Raw genomic sequence first — 17,683 nt, 5'->3', positions numbered from 1 at the left:
GTGCTATTGTTTAGTTTGAGTGAAAAACAAATAATAATAGATACAAATATATGCAAGCCTTGTGAGTAAAAGGGGGAGGTATAGGATTTTGCAAGAAAGATACACAAAAAAGTTCACTTTAAGGCTTAGATTTTACAGATTTACTGCACAAGGCCTTTAGGACAAGTACTAAAATGGGAAGTGACGAACCCCCCCCCCCTATATCCAATCTGTGCAAGGATATGGAAGATATCTAAAAACTTTATTGAGTGAATACAGCCTGTAATCCAGACTGACTATGTAAATATAGATAGACATAGTCCAGATATTTGGAGGGAATAACATTTTCCTAAGGAAACTGATGCCTCAAATAATGGATTTCATTGCTCAGTCGTCTTAGATCCCTCAAGTCTTAGAGTCTAGTCTTAGGATCCTTCTAGTCTAGCCAGAGGATCTCTATGTCAGCCAATAACCAATCTAAACAGAAGAGCACTGACTTACACTCACCTTTTGCATCTACAAAGACATAGCCATCAAACTTGTCTCGAAAAATGTAGACATCTTGAGTATTTATGAAGTTGAAATATGCCCGTGAGTAAGAAGGTTGGACCATTGTATCAAATGGCTCAAAATATACAAAGTAATCATTAGGCGGAATAGGTTGAATCTGTTCTAAAAACTCCTCCTCTTTCATTGTTGGAGGGAGACATCTCACAACTATCTACAAGAATAGATTTCATAGATGTTAATGACAGCATAAATAGGCAAAATACATGAACAGAGCAAAATAATAACTAAAGTAAAGAATTCTGATATTTAAGTAGGTGTAAGCTAGTGAGGTGTAAGGTAGATAAAAAAAACTTATTTTTCGCAAAAACACCATAAGAAACTGGTAAGTTTCTCCCCACAGAAATATTAAAAGGGAGAAAGAAAAATTCCTATAAGCATTGTCTTGCGTCAGGACACTGTCAAATTATGTGTAACATTATGGCCATATGTATTTTATATCACAGGTATCTAGAAGGAGAGGAAAGGAGACAAAATCAGCTTTAATCCACTCAAACCCTCTTACCAGAGGTAATTCTTACTCATTTAAAAGAATTCCATGGAATGATAAATTCAGAGCCCCTTTTTCAAGAAAATTTGTGAATTTGTAAGCAGGTCTACTATGCTAATTTTTTAAAAGGAAAACATAGAAGAAAGAGAACGCAGATGAAGCTAAAAGAGCATGCATGAAGAGAAACTTAAATAGCCTATAACTGTTTTAAAAAGTAAAGGTGAGAGAAAGAGTCAAACTTTAGTGTAAAGAGCAGGGCATTGAGGAGGGAAAAGCCCCTTTAATATACGCAATAATTTCTGTTCGTTTTAATGTTGCTCCTTACTTTCAGTTAAAACTTGTTTTTTCATTAAATTTCTGAACGTTTTTGAATTAATACAGTTTTTGATTTTGGTGCTCCACACATGAATAACTAAAACGCAATTTGCATATTAATTTTTTGGCTAAATGGCTTTCTCTTAGTTTTGATTGGGAGATTTTGAGAAAAAAAGGTGGGGGAGGAGGCCTAGTTGCCCTCCAATCTTTTGGTTACTTAAAAACTTAAACTACTTAAACTACTTTCAGTTGAAAAAAAACTTTTCCATATTTATTTTTTCATTGTTGTTTTTTTTAAATAGTGCTAGAATATCCTGTGCCCCCTTCATGGAAAATAAATTCCCCCATGGAAAGATCCTCCCGAGTGACCCCCTCCCCTCAACCCCCCCCCCCCCTTCCAACCAAAAAATCTCCCTGAAAGTGTCTGAACACTTCCCAATAACCACTACTATACTTAAACACTGGTCAAATTTTGTAACTTGGAGCCCCTCCCGCTTGGACTGTCCACACAGCTCATGCTGCCAACACTGCTGTCAGGTATTAAATTAATTCTATTATCATACTTATCTTTATATTGGTTCATGAACACTTAGGTTGCTTAAGTAATGATGATGAGCTGACTAATTTGCTTTGCTATACATAATGTTGCTATAAGCAAAATTGGATGTTTGTTTGGATCAAACAGCTGACTGGTTTAAACTTGAAAGTGAAAAATTTTGGATATTCACATTAATGGATGTGTAAGTTTTTGAATTTTCTTTCAACTTGCTACTATACAGAAATTACCAGTGATAACTTGAATAGTATATAAAATATAATTTTATTCACACTGTACAACCCCAATTTTTCCTTGGCTTCAAAACCCTGCCTATTTTATGCATTTTTAGTTTCCCCCTCAGAGGAGGAGGGTCAACCAGAAATGGATGTACTTCAACAATTATCATGTCTAACAATTATATTATGGAAACTATGCTACAAAGCAGCATAGTTTCCAGTTTAGACAGCTTGCAATGAAACAAAACAATTACCAAATAGCCTATAATGTTCATTTGCATCACAAATGAACTTATTTCCCACCCAATTATGTGCAAATATATACCTAATTTGGATAGAATTTTACCAAAATGGTAAAATTCTAATTTATTGACTTTTGTCTATCTCAGAAAGGGATTAGGTTAGGAAAATTTTAGGGATGGGTCTACAGGCTAAATTACATCCTGGAAGGTATTTTGAAGTACCCACCTCTACTTCTTCTTCCTCTAGAGGGCCCTGAAATTTGACTACATGACAGGTTTATCCCTATTGAAATTTTGACAAAACACCATTTTACCTTAATTTTCAGTTACCAGTTGCTTTTTCTCTGCCTTTAGCTCTGAAAATGCAATTCCTTTCATTTGAGTAGAATTTTACTAGAAATAACATCAATTGTATTTGCCAGCAAGATAGGGTGGTAGATCCACCTGTAGCTCTTGCTGGTGGTGAGTGATGTAATTATGTTGGCTTAGCTTCCCAGTCGAACCTCCACTCAGCCCTCTCTCAGTCCCTGTTGACTCCAGCCTTGAAGGAGTGGGGAGTCTCAGCTTGGATGGTAGACTTGGACAGGCTATTCCAGAGGGGGACCACCCAAATGGAAAAGAACCCACATTGTTCCCTTCTCTGACATCCAGGCAGATGAAGCTTTAGACTGTGACCTCTTGAATTATTAGCCAGGGAGGGGTGAAGATCTGGTTCAGGTGACCAGATTTGAAAATTTTGCATGCCATCATCATATCTCCTCAATATCTTCAACATGTGAGGGTTGGAAGTCTCAGAGACCTTAAGCGATCCTGGTAAGGGGCATTTTGAGTGATATCAACATTTTTTTCAAAATTTAGGAAACTTATTTGCATATCTTTGAAACCTTATATATTGGGTTAAAATTCTAGTTTAGTGACTTCTTGCTATCTTGGAAAGGGAAAATGAAACTTTCAGGGATGGGTCTACATGCTGAAGTATATGAATCACAAAGTTCATTTGTGATTCACATGAAGTTGATAGGCCTATTTATATATAGAGTGCAATTCTGGGTAAATATTAGGACATTAGGGGGGGGGATATGTAGGCTACTCTGTTAATATAGGCTATAGGTTCTATAAAATTCATGAATTTCTTATAAAAAATGGAAAAACCAGGAATGAAGTGAAGATAGGCTAAAGGTTCTCCTGTTGCAAAATAGGCTATATTAATGCTAAATCTGCAAAAAATTATTAAGTCACAGCCATATCTGAAACCATTTGTCTGAGGAGGAAAGGGTCAGTTCACAACTGTGACAGTAATAGACATTGTAGGCTATTTGGAATGAGCATTGAACAGGGAATCTAATGGTGCATTTGTTAGGCTACTTTACAATTTGAGTTCTATCCTATAAATACCCTTAACACTTTATGCACTGCTTATTGACCCTTTTCAGAACATATATCACAGGTTAAATAGGTCTAACTCAAACTGAATGCCTTTGTATGCATGGACAATCCAAATTAGCCTTAAGTGACAGAGAAATAGTATCTTTATAGAAAAAAATCAGGCTAACAATTCATTTACCTTTGTAAAAGTTTTATCAGGTGCTGTTTTAGCACTTAACGTTTTATCCATATCTTAAAGTCTGTTGTTAATTAAAGCAATACCTCTCTTAAAGAGACTTGTGTGCAGGAGATTCAAATATCCCCGTGTTCTTTTACTTGTCCGATTACTTATCTGAGTAATCCAAGCGTTTTAAGAGATGCATATGACGTCAGAGGTGACTCGAGTTATCCTCTCGAACGCTCAGGATTACTGGCTTGCACTTTCTAACCCCGAAAAGAAAAGATTATTGAGGAGAAGTGACGTCAATGTTACATTTTTTTTAAATGGATAAACATGTGAAATCGTTAAGTCTAGAGAAAAGACAAGGCAACTTTGAATTGTGGAAATAATCTTAGCTTTTCAGTGAACTGTAAGTCATCTTGTGCATATTCTTTAGGATCTAAAGGGTTTTTGGTGTTCTAGGCCTGTCTTGGATAGGCTAAGCTTCATAAGGAGTCAATAGAAAAGTTTTTTGGTTATTAAAAAGGTTGGTTCTTAGGAAGGCAGCCATCACATTGGTGAGTTAGTCAAATATTACTATATCAAACAGGCCTAGTATCTAAACCATCCTATAATTTTTAGTTGAAAAAAATTTAGAATGATTAGGCCAATACCTATAGCCTTTTATATAGTCTATATTTGTTGAGATTCTTATTTAAACTGGATTTTTCTGGTAAAGTAGGGGTAAAATTTTACTTAAGCTACTTTTAGCTATCTTTGAAAGAGGTTAGGCTAGGAAAATGAAACTTTCAGGGACAGGACCCAGAGATCAAATCACGCTGTAGGAATGCACTGTAGGGCCAATGCAGGGACCTTAGTAGTCAAGAAGTGTCATTAATTCTTAAATAATAAATAATGAAACTTTCAGGGTTGTGTCTACAGGCTAAAGTATGTCCCAGGAAGGTATTTTGAAGTACCTACTTCTACTTCTTTTCCCTCTAGAGGGTCCTGATATTTTGGGGGCCTTATTTTTTGGTTATCAGTTTTTTTTTTCTCTGGCCTTAGTTCTGAAAAGACAATTCCTATTGATTGATCAGAACTTTAAGCCATAACACTGGTTTTTTTCTAATTTTAGAAATAATCTTTTTTGCCACCTCATTATAGGTTAAATATATGGCTTATATTATTTATTCTCCATGAATTTTTGTTTATTTGATTTCATTGATGTCAGTAGCTTTCTGTTAAGAGTACATTTATTTTTTACATCAAGCTTCTTCTTTTGTGAAAAAATTTGAACTGTTTTCCTTTTTACATGTTGTATAAAATGTAAAGGAATACCTGGCCCTTCATTTCATAGATTCAACTAAAAGTCTTTGAGGCATCTCTTAAATTGTTTTTAAAATTCCTTCTGTTTAAAGCATTTTAGAGAGATTCTGAGCCAACCATGGGTATATTGTTGTCACAAATGATTTTGGCTGGTGGAAAACAAATAGAACATATAATTTCTCTTTTTTTATTATTTCAAGACTAGAATATCACAAAACTAAGCATTCATATTGCTGACTGTATCTTAAGTAAATACAATCCCTGATGAAGTTTTGTTGATACATGTCTTAAAATTTATTTGTCTTAATAAAATATTGTTTGTGGGACAATTAATAACATATTGTTTGTGGGACAGCAGTGAAAAATGGTAGCAACTATGACTTGAGTTTTTTTTTTTTTTCAATATTTTCTTTTTCCAAATAATTTTTGTTCTCTGGTGAAATTTGTGTTCCTTCCTTAGTGGCTGGCAACTATGGTGCAGTCCATTTTGGGAATTCCAATTCCAATTTATTTCCAATTTGGGGTGTTTCAATATTAAAATTGGGGACAAGGTTTTCCAGCAACTTAGCATTTTTTTGCAAAAGGACTTGAAAATAAGTAAGAATATCAAGAGTATTCTCTTGTACTGGTTGGGAATTTTAGAACTATCCCTTTCCATTGTTGCACATAGATTTTATAACAGGGAGTTTTTTCTCTGGTTAGTTGAAAATAGATACAGCTTTTATTTTCTTGACCAGTTCTTCAAAAACCTTGTTGGTCTGATGGCTCTGCCTAGCTTCAGACACTTAGGCCTGCTTAAATCCTTGAGTGGGATTCAGTTTTCAAATTTTCTCTGCACCAAAAAGGCAGTATTTTGGGAAGGGAAAGCCAATAGAATTTTTTTAATGATCTAACATGTATTGGCAACAGATTTTGTTTGTACTGTACTGAGCAGGAAAATATATAGCCTTCAAGTTTCAATTATACTCAATTATACAAAAAATTAAATGTTGCTAAAAATTGCCATGATGAGGCTCAATATCAGCTCAACTAAACAGACTACCTAGGACCTAGGGAGCCACAAAACTAGAAATATGCATTGCTGCTTCTTCAGTAATTGCAGAAGCCTTAACATTTGAAAGCAGCTTTTGTCATTTGACAGTCTATGACAAGAGAAAAGCAACTGAGATCGAGCCTCTTCATTCCCACCTTGGTCCGAGTGTTGCAAAACAGTTTCGTTTATCAGTCTTCAAGTCTTTGAGGGCATTGAACAAGCGTTCTGTTGTAACATTGGAGAATGGCAGTGCATACACGTAATCCAAAACCTTATTTAAGTTTTCAAACCTTGGCTTTCCACAAGGGTATGTCTGCTTACAAATAAATTTCCAATACTCCTCCAGTGACATTGTACAGATGTCTAAACCTGCCAAAGAAACCATGCTCTGTTTGCAACATTTTCTGTCAGTTGAAGCCTTGTTCCACAAAGGCAAGCCAAAACTTCTTAAAAAAGTGTCTAAGCTAGGTGGGTTCAAGTTTTGAGAATGAAAAGGCTCAAGTAGACTTTTGAACTCATAAACATTACATTCAAAAGTAAAGAGGCTCTGTTTCTGGATAATGGCCTTCTTGTAAAAGTCTCTTGCTGTTATGAAGACTTTCTTCACCTCCAACTATGAGATATCTGGACTAGAAACTGAAAAAGTTTCTAAGCTAGGTGGGTTCAAGTTTTGAGTATGAAAAGGCTCAAGTAGACTTGTGAACTCATAAACATCACATTCAAAAGTAAAGTGGCTCTGTTTCTGGATAATGGCCTTCTTGTAAAAGTCTCTTGCTGTTATATAGACTTTCCTCACCTCCAACTATGAGATATCTGGACTAGATGAGACCAAGGATGCCAACTCCTTTTCTGCAGTTCACTTGAGATTGGCCATCTGAACATTAACAGAATGGCTTTGGTCTGTTATGTCAAGAGCCAAAAGATCAGTACAGTTTCTGACAGGGCTCCATCCATAAAATTTATTGCCAAGGTTGCAATGAGGTTAAGTATTTCCACTTTCAGCTTATAGAAAATCGGTGATTTTGATTGAAACAGTACATTACAGTTGTTCAAAAGGCCTAGAGCATAGTCAGCAAACATCATAAGAATCTTCAGAAAGGGATTCTTCTATGGGCAAGTTCATTGCCGTGGGTAGGGTCATCAAAATTAGAATTAATGAAATAGAAGGATAAAGCGCTCCACAGTTCAAGGATTCTTTGCAGACATGCATAGAATGACAACCACCAAGTTTGTCCAGGAGCTAGAATTTTGTAAACTGGTGTAGCCGAGAAATCTTAAATTTTTTTAAGTGCTGCGACTTGCTTAGCGTTCATACAGAAATGACTATATACAGACATAGTCTTCCAAAGTTTTGGTAAGCTTCTTGCAGGCATATGAAGCACAGAGATAAATGGAGTGGCAGGTACACTTGACAACTACCACCCATGTATTATTGTTACTGATCAGCTTTGCTATCAAACTGTGACATACCCTCATCGAGTTTGTTGTATCAGCGCAGAAAACAGTCCAATTTCACTGGGACACTTGGTTTTTCTCCAGAACATCTAAAGTTTCTTTGAGTTTCAAAACCAGCGACACCGCTGTTCCACTAGAACACTCCACAAAATCAAGTACATCAGCTTTAGTGTCATGCTGATTGTTGTAAAAGGTAACACAAATAGCCAATTGCTTGGTTGTACCATCATCAGTCGTCTCGCCGATATTAATAGAAAAGGTTCGCATCTTCAGTTTGTCCAGTAGTCTTTGTTTGAAGTAAGGTCCTAGTTGACGGCTTTCTGTTTACCTAGCCTGACTTTCTTAAGGACATTCTGGTGGGAAAAGGATTGAATGAAAGAAGCAAGGGAGTCAGCGATTGAAAAGTTAGCAGCAAAGCAAGGGAGTCAGTGAATCACTGTTGCTTAGTATAAAAATAAATTATTCCTTAGCAAGAAAAAAACAACAAAAAATTAGTAGAACATGAATCAGGAGATTGATATTGTGACTGTGTGTATTCGAAGGAAGAGCAAATTGTGCCGCTTGCATAAAAAGCTTGTGAAATTGGTCATCTAGATTCTTGGTGCTGCTACAGGCAGTGCTTTCACTTGTTCCTCTTCAAAAAACCTGCCAGGACCCAGGAATAAGAATCATGCTCTAGAAGTCCGAAAATACTGCTAAAAACCCGGTCAAACCTCTTTTTTTTTACAGAGCTTTAATAAGTCAGTTGTTCGACTAAGGTTTTAAAAAGAATATCTTTTTTTTTTATCTCAAACAGGTATTACCCATGAAAAATAGTAAAATTTCTTGAATCCAAACATTGGTTCATGATATTTCCTGCTCTAAGAAATGTAATAAATGGACTAATAGTTGGCACTGTATAAGAAATAGGTTCTAGGTCTTATATGATGTGCAAGCAATGTTTATGATGAGCGAATCCTAACTCTTGCTGCGAAGGGTACTCGAGATAAGAAACAATTCGAAAAATCCTGGACTAGTCCAAAAATCCTGTTAAATTTTGGAACTCCAAAAATAATGAAAATTCTGTTAAGGTTCGGAAATCCTGAATTTCTGAATAAATCTTGTGGTAAAGGCTATCAAGTGTCCTATAAGTAACGAGTCTAGCAATTTATAGCGGGGTCAAATGCAGCTGCCCTTTACTATGCATATTTTTTCCAATTTTCATCTAAATCAGACACTTTTATCAGTTCCACTAAATCCAACAAAACTCATCTTTTTTTTTATTCTTAAGACTTCCTCCCTCTCTCTTGCATTATGGTGTCAGACATCTTTCTTCCGATTTTCATTCAAATCTCTTCGGCAGTTCACCCGCTTTACAAAATCAAACAGATGGACTGACAGAAATTATGACTGTTTTGCTGCAGCATTAGATCCCAGAAGTATTATATATAAGTGAAAATACCTTTATTTATCCTGCCGATCGGTTTTTCTTAGCCATAACAATTAGTCTAAACTACAGTCCTAACTAGTTTATGTATCGCAGAATGGAGGCACGGAAAGAAAATCTCACTCACTGACTCCTTATAATTTTTTGAAGTTAATATTTGTATTTTCATGATATTTTACACAGTTCTTCTTTCCTTCATTACGTTCTACATGCTGGGAATCAAACAACAAGGAACCAACAGGCTTTCATGAATTAGCAAAGTAGGCTTAGCAAACTAGCAAAATGCTGATTAGTTTTTATGTCAGAACACAAAATCTATGATCAAGCCTTTGCTAAAGAGGAAGTTATTTGATCTTTCAGTGAGCGGGGGGGGGGGGAGGGGCCCACCAGTGTTTATGCCTTTTTTTATCCTCTGCACTTATGACTCGTATTTGACCTTAAAGCCTGAAGCAATCCCTGGACTATTTAATAATAAAAAAACAAGTTTTTTTAAATGAAAGTAAGGAGCAACATTAAAACGTAAAACGAACAGAAATTATTCCGTATATGAAAGGGGCTTTTCCTTCTTAACGCCTCGCTCTTTACGCTAAAGTTTTACTCTTTCTCTTGACTCTATTTTTAAAACAGTAAGAAACTCTAGCGTAAAGAGCGGGGCGTTGAGGAGGAAAAGCCCCTTTCATATACGGAGTAATTTCTGTTCGTTTTAAGTTTTAATGTTGCTCCTTACTTTCATTTTAAAAAACTTGTTTTTTTTAATTTAATATCTGGACGTTTTGAATTAATGCATGTTTTGACCTTGGCTCTCCACACATAAATAATTAAAACAAAATTTGCATATTAATTCATTGCAATTAATCGGAAGATTTTGAGAAAAAAGGAGCGAGGTAGGAGGCCTAGTTGCCCTCCAATTTTTTGATTACTTAAAAAATCAACTAGAACTTTTAATTTTTTACAAATGTTTTCATTGGTAAAAAATATACGTAACCTACGAATTAGCTTACGTAACGAACTTCTATATTCGTATGTTTTTATTGCGTATATGAGGGGGTTCAACCCTCGTCGATACCTCGCTCTTTACACTAAAGCTCAAATTTTTTCCCAATTCCTTAAGAATGATCTCTGAATCACAAAAGCTGTAGAATAAATAGTTGAAATTACTAAAAATACTTTAGCGTAAAGAGTGAGGTATAACGTGGAGATAGACCCCTCATATGCGTAATAATTTTTGTTCGTTTAAGTTTTAATGCTGCTCCTTACTTCAATAGAATAAACTTTCTACATTTATTTTTTCATTGTTTTTTCCAATAATGCTAGAAAATCCTGCCCCCTTCATTGAAATTCTCTTCCCCACGAGAAGTTTCTCCATTTAAATATCCACCCACATACCCCCCCCTCAACTCTCCCCCCTAAACTAAAGAAAAAAACTGAAAACGTCTGTACGCTTCCCAGTAACCATTACTATATGTAAACACAGGTCAAAGTTTGTAACTTGCAGCCCCTCCCACGGGGACTGCGGGGGAGTAAGTCGTCCCTAAAGACATAGTTATTAGGTTTTTCGACTATGCTGAATAAAATGCCTATCTCAGAATTTTGATCCGGTAACTTTTGGGAAAAAATGAGCGTGGGAGGGGGCCTAGGTGCCCTCCAATTTTTTCTGTCACTTAAAAAGGGCACTAGAACTTTTAAGTTCCGTTAGAATGAGCCTTCTCGCGACATTCTAGGACCACTAAGTCGATACGATCACCCCTGGGGGAAAAAAATAAAAAAAAATAAACACGCATCCGTGATCCGTCTTCTGGCAAAAAATGCGAAATTCCACATTTTTGTAGATAGGAGCTTGAAACTTTTACAACAAGGTTCTCTAATACGCTGAATCTGATGGTGTGATTTTCGTTAAGATTTTATGACTTTTAGGGGGTGTTTTCCCTACTCTCTAAAATGAGGCAAATTTTCTCAGGCTTGTAACTTTTGGTGGGTATAACTGATCTTGATGAAACTTATAAATTTAAAATCAGCATTAAAATGCGACTTTTTTGATGTAACTATTGGTATCAAAATTCCATTTTTTAGAGTTTTGGTTACTATTGAGCCGGGTCGCTCCTTACTACAGTTCGTTACCACGAACTGTTTGATAAATTTAACTGACGGTAGTTTTCATAGTCAATGTTTCTTTGTTTGATTGGGAGAGAAATTATGGGGATGAGTGCACACAGCTCTGACGTAAGACTAAAATTTAAAGAACAGATTGTAAAAATAGTAAATATTTTTGTTTAGATTTTCGCCATTAGGTCAAATGCGAGTTTGAACTGATTGGAAGTCTCCTGGATAGCTCATGATTTTTGATCAGGGAAGGGGTGTGGAAAGCCTTCCTACTGCCCCGCTTTCAAAATGACGCCCCCGTGTTCAAGCTATTAAGAACACTTGGTATTTCTCATACCCAGTTTGAAAAGCAGCAAAAGCTTTTTGTCAGAAAGTTGCCATTATTTTGTTTATCAGCACCAAAGAATAGCCCTAGTAGCCCTTTGGCTAAAGAATAGCCCTAGTAGTTTTTGATTGCTATTATTCTGTTGAGTAATGATGCAGGATAGCCCTGATAAATTATTTATAGCTAATCAAGTTTATTTCTTGGGTGTGAAAGCAATCAATCTTGTTTAATGCAAAAATGCTGCTAAAACTAGATAAATAATATGTCTAACAGTACCTCTAAAAAAGTTAAAGAAATGCTATATTTAAAACTATAATTACTGGAATGGCTTAGAGACTATTCGAAATAATTATGACAGCTTTTCTCCGACTAGGAAATATGACTGCAAATTTCGATGATTTAATGGCACACTACCTCCTATACCTCTGATTTTATGAGCCCCTAGCTATTTTAAACTACGTTGTCAGATACAAGGTCAGCAGCAACAGTAGCAGGCCAGTATGGTCTAGTCTCTAAGCCTTTCTTAGGACAATTTCCGTGCTAGAGGCAAACTTTTCAATGCTTAGGAGATTTGAATTTCTGCGCTCAATTCCGTATTATAGTCTTCAATATCATATGCTCGCCAGCGTACCATAGTATAAAGGTGCAAAAGAGTATTTTAACTTTGGAACGACCAATGAGCCTTCCACTAACTCTACTTTTGGGTAGATTAATGGAAAAGAAAGATATTCGGGGAGATTCGGGAAACGCCTTTTTTTTCGAGGATTTTTTAGATTTTCGGGGAAATTTTCGAAATTTCGGGGAAAAGTGGGAGCACTGCGGTGTTGTGTGTTGAGTCTAGACAGCATTGTACTTTTAAGGCAATTGATAAAACAGCAAGACACAGAATATGAGTAACTTGGAAAGAGGTTTCTAACATGGCGTTTGATTGTGTACGTAGGGCTTTGTAAAGGGTGATGTCTACGCATGCAATTTTATAAGGTTCACGTTTTATTGTTAATGTGTTTTATTCCTTTTAATAGAACCATTTTCCTCTCTTATAGCATAAAGACAAAGCTAACACAAAGGAAAGGAACCTACTACTACTATTACTAGTCACTAATGCTACCACTATTACTTCTTCAACTGCTACTCTAACTAATAATACTACTACTACTAATACTACTACTACCATTACCACTACTACTTCTAAAACTAACGCTACTGCTACTACTACTAAAATTACTGCTACTACTACTACTACTATTACTTCTTCACTTCTACTTTGACTAATGCCAGTAATACTACTACTATTTTACTAATACTATTACTACTACTACTACTATTACTAATGCTGCTACTACTGCTATTACTTCAAGTAGTAGTAGTATTAGTTCTCTTTTAGCATAAAGGAAAAGTTTATTTTCGACCTACGTCTATTTTTATTTTACACTCGGTGCTACTAAAAACTACATATAGAATTTTACACAAAAATTTTACACCGAAAAAATTATTAAAATTATTTGCACTTTACAAAAAAAAAAAAAAAACAGAACAAAATAATCGTGGATTGTTAGTTTAATTTGGATGTTCTGATATTTATTCCTTTAAAGTTTTAATAATTTTTAATTTATTAAAGCCAAAAAAAGTGACAACATTTAAAATATATTTTGCTTTCAGAAAAGTATAAATTATTTACTGGTCTTTAGAAGGCATGGGGTTATCAGCCCAAATTCATGTTAATTTTTGCTCGGTTTGAGTCTAACTCGGATATTTATTGTATTTTCTGTTCGTTTCGAGTTCCATTTATTTACCAATAGTGATTTATGGTAGTTTTCCCCTTGGAAGATTACTTGACTTAATTTCTGCTCATTTATGACTTATTGGAAATCTTTACTTTTCTTTGAAAAACTTGTTTTGTAGAAAAGCTTTTTTAATTAATTTCAGTACGTTTTTGATTTATATGGCCTTTTTCATAAAAAAAAATTTTATGTCATTTCGGATTATTTTTATAAGAATCCATAGTTTGGCTTGCTATTTATATTTTGGAGAAACTTTTTCAACAATTTTTAATCCTGACACAAATAGAATTTTCTAATTTAATTTTATACCTCCTCAAGTTGACCTGAAAAACAAAGCTAATATTATTCCAAGGGTGCCGGCAGAAAATTTTCCAGGGAGGCCAGACGGCAGAATAGTAGTGATGGCTGGGTGACAGTTTAGGTTGTTTATGGCACCAAACTACGACTTTACCCCGAAGAGAACTAACTGTCAATTCAAAATTCTGAGAAGCTAGTTGATTTCAAAATATCAATAGTTGTATTTTATGCTTCCCAGTTACAAAAGAAGTAATGCCTAAAGGTGGCAGTACTGGATTCAACCAAGTTGATTCACTTTATTTGTAATTAAATTTAAAAAAAAACAAGTTTTTTTAACGGAAAGTAAGGAGCGACGTTAAAACTTAAAACGAACAGAAATTACTTCGTATATGAAAGGAGATGCTTCCTCATCAACGCCCCGCTCTTTACGCTAAAGTTTGACTCTTTGTCTTAACTCTACTTTTTAAAACAGTAAAAAACTTTAGCGTAAAGAGCGGGGCGTTGATGAGAAAGCATCTCCTTTCATATACGAAGTAATTTCTGTTCGTTTTATGTTTTAACGTCGCTCCTTACTTTCCGTTAAAAAAAACTTGTTTTTTTTTAATTTAATTTCTGAACGTTTTTGAATCAATGCATGTTTTGATTTTAGCTCTCCGCAGATGAATAATTAAAACGAAATTTGCATATTTTTTTTTTTTACGAATGCTTTTATTAGTAAAAGATATACGTAACTTACAAATTAGCTTACGTTGCGAACTGCTGTATTCTCATGTTTTTATTTCGTATACAAAGGGGTTCACCCCCTCGTCAGAACCTCGCTCTTTACACTAAAGCTGAAATTTTGTTCCAATTTCTTAAGAATGATCCCTGAATTACAAAAGCCGTGGATTAAATAGTTGAAATTACTAAAAATACTTTAGCTTTAAAAAGGGCGAGGTATTAAGAGGAGGTGAGCCCATCATATGCGTAATAATTTCTGTTCGTTTTAAATTTTAATGCTTCTCCTTACTATCAGTTGAAAAAACTTTTTTCATATTTATTTTTTCATTGTATTTTTTTAAATAATGCTAAATAATCCTGCGCTCCCTTCATGAAAATCTTCTTCCCCCATGACAAATTCCTCCAAGAAAGTTCCCCCAACATATTCCCCTGTTCTCAACTCCTCGCCCCAACCCAAAAATCCCCCTGAAAACGTCTGTACACTTCCAAATAACCATTACTATATGCCAGCACTGGTCAAAGTTTTTAACTTGTGGCCCCTCCCACGGGGACTGTGGGGGAGTAAATCGTCCCCAAAGACATAGTTAAAAGGTTTTTTTTACTACGCTGAATAAAATGGCAATCTGGGAATTTTGATCTGGTGACTTTGGGAAAATAATTAGCGAGGGAGGGGGCCTAGGTGCCCTCCATTTTTTTGGTCACTTAAAAAGGGCACTAGAACTTTCCATTTTCCGTTAGAATGAGCCATCTCGCAAGATTCTAGGACCACTGGGTCGATACGATCACCCCTGGGGGCAAAAACAAACAAACAAATAAACACGCATCCGTGATGTGCCTTCTGGCAAAAAATACAAAATTCTACATTTTTGTAGATAGGAGCTTGAAACTTCTACAATAGGGTTCTCTGATATGCTGAATCTGGTGGTGTGACTTTCGTTAAGATTCTATAACTTTTAGGGGTTGTTTTCCCTATTTTCTAAAATAAGGCAAATTAACTTTTGATGGGTAAGACTAAACTTGATCAAACTTATATATTTAAAATCAGCATTAAAATGCGATTCTTTTGATGTAGCTATTGATATCAAAATTCCATTTTTTAGAGTTTTGGTTACTATTGAGCCGGGTCACTCTTTGCTGCAGTTCGTTACTACGAACTGTTTGATAGAATTAGGCTACGTTGGGTGATCTAATATTGCGTGTCAGCTATAATGAAAAGGGTGAGTAATTGTTTAGGTGGAAGTAGGGTAGATTCCTGCAAAATTACATTTTAATGGACAAAATGCCTACTCTTGCTGAGGCTTCGGATAAATGTTGAAAGAGGTTAGGAGGAGTAGAAATTACTTAGAATTTTTCTTTATACAACTAAAATGTTACGCTCCCATATCTAAAAGCACATAGGTAGAAAAGGCAAGGCTGGTCATCAGCCTCGCCAGGAAATTTCTTTGTGGTAGCAAATGCGGCTAGGAATCCAGTTTTCAACAATTTTATAGAAAATCGAGCTCTAGAGTCAATTTATATTCATTGATCTGTGCTAGTTTATTTTATTACTAGTTGATTTTATTAATTTCACTAGTTTATTCTTATATTCAGTATATTTTTACGTTTCGGCTACTTCTTTCAGCTATAATTTAAAGAGAATCTAAACCATAGAAAATCGAGGGTTCATTTTATTAATTTTACTAGTTTATTCTTATATTCAGTATATTTTTACGTTTGGGCTACTTCTTTCAGCTATAATTTAAAGAGAATCTAAACCATAGAAAATAGAGCTGTAGAGTCAATTTGTATTCACTAGTTTTTTTTATTACTAGTTTATTTTATTTATTTCATTTGTTTATTCTTATACTCAGTATATTTTTACGCAGAGGCGCCATTTGGGGGGGGGGGGGTCAGGGGTGGGCAAATGCCCATCCCAGATTTTCTAGGGGGGCCCAAGCTTCCATCACAAAGGGCCCTTTGCCGGCCATAATTATCCATTATGTCCAACATAATCCATTCTGTTCAGTTGATTTGAAATTGCTGCACGCCTATTAACTAAAGAGCATAATTACATGACGACCCTTGGGGTAATTATGCTATTTGCTATTAATCATTGTAAACTTTGAAAGTAGGTTAGATTCATAATAAAAGTCTCAAGTTCTGTCAAATGTCCATTTCCTAGGTGATTATATTAACAATATAAATTCTGAATTTTTGCAGTAATTCCTCTAAGTTAACAGATTAAAATAGGTCAGTTCCTGTCAAATGTTTTGATGTTTATTTCCTTGTTTTAGTGAATATAAGCCACCGTTTTAGATTACTCGAGTCAGTTCTTTTTTTCTGTTTCTGTCTTCGTTTTATGTAAATTTACTGTATCATATGTGCAAATAAACATTTTTGTGCTCGACGCATAAACGTTATGTAAGTTAGAAATGCTTGACATCCTCTACCGGTCAAACCCCAGATTGTAGGCCAACTCTACAATAAGACTCTAAAGACGAGAGCACAGAGAGAAGTAGAAGACTTTACATCATTAAGCCTATTAGATTTTTAGTTAGGTAAATATAAGGTATTAATAGCAACTAGCATTAGAACTCAAAAGATCACCAAGCATCTGAAACAATTTGTGACAACTTTGACGCTAGGAAAGAACTTTGTCCAATCTGGAAATCGGACTACTACTATGGCGGATGAGATGAAGCGAGAGCACTCCAAGACTTTCGACCGTCTACTAGCCAAATTTTATGGACACAGAGTTGCTCAAGCGTTTCTCTGCTCTTTACAGCGAGCTGGATATCGATGACATTCTTCTTGAATCTCAAGCTCGTATTGCCAAGCGTTTCTTGCTGGATGAGAAGAAACAGCCGGAAACCTTCCTAGACATTGTCGACCATCTTCAGGCATTACCAGTGGCTTACTCAGAAGTAATTAAAGTACTTCGTATTGCCGCCACACTTCCTGTGACAACAGCGAGCAATGAGCGTTTGTTTTCTAGCCTAGAAATAGTGAAAAGCTACCTGCAGTCTACAACAGGAGACAATTGTCTCAGTCACCTCCTTTTGATGTTTGCAGAGAAGGATTTAGCAAAAAATTGGACTATGACCAGCTTGTTGATGATTTGGAACAGATGAAACCTTGGCGGTTCCCCTTGTTACCTTAAGTGTTGCAATATTTTTTTTCTTTTGTTATCTTTTTCCTTTTTGTAAATATATTTGATCTGAAAGATTCTGCTCAAGGAAAACTGAGACTTTGGTTACAACCCTCAGCATGTTAATGAAGATTACTTTCACCAACGTATTGTTTACTTAAATAAGAAAGATTCCTGCTGTAGAAGGCCAGTCTGTAGTCT

General features: G+C 35.4%; 1 protein-coding gene and 1 long non-coding RNA gene across 3 annotated transcripts in view; one reads left to right on the top strand and one right to left on the bottom strand.

Moving 5' to 3' along the window:
• LOC136037334 (regulator of nonsense transcripts 3B-like) overlaps nt 1–4,078 on the bottom strand; it is a 45,425-nt gene extending 41,347 nt beyond the window's left edge. Inside the window, exons 1-2 of one of the 2 annotated variants that reach the window (XM_065720006.1) lie at nt 4,015–4,078; nt 487–700 (exon numbers count right to left, since the gene is read on the bottom strand). In XM_065720006.1, coding sequence (XP_065576078.1) covers nt 487–673 — 187 coding nt within the window. In that variant the 5' untranslated portion in view covers nt 674–700; nt 4,015–4,078. Of the gene's footprint in view, nt 1–486; nt 701–3,931 lie in introns of both variants that reach the window. The other variant, XM_065720005.1, reaches the window with a different exon arrangement.
• Nucleotides 4,079–4,209: 131 nt separating this feature from the next.
• Nucleotides 4,210–17,683, top strand: part of LOC136037333 (uncharacterized) — a 58,985-nt gene continuing 45,511 nt past the window's right edge. Inside the window, exon 1 of the long non-coding RNA XR_010619916.1 lies at nt 4,210–4,322. This is a non-coding gene — a long non-coding RNA (uncharacterized LOC136037333). The remainder of the gene's footprint in view (nt 4,323–17,683) is intronic.

Source organism: Artemia franciscana, chromosome 16, assembly GCF_032884065.1.
Source record: "Artemia franciscana chromosome 16, ASM3288406v1, whole genome shotgun sequence".
In the NCBI taxonomy this organism is placed as follows: domain Eukaryota; kingdom Metazoa; phylum Arthropoda; class Branchiopoda; order Anostraca; family Artemiidae; genus Artemia; species Artemia franciscana.
This window is presented reverse-complemented; position numbering and strand designations above follow the sequence as displayed.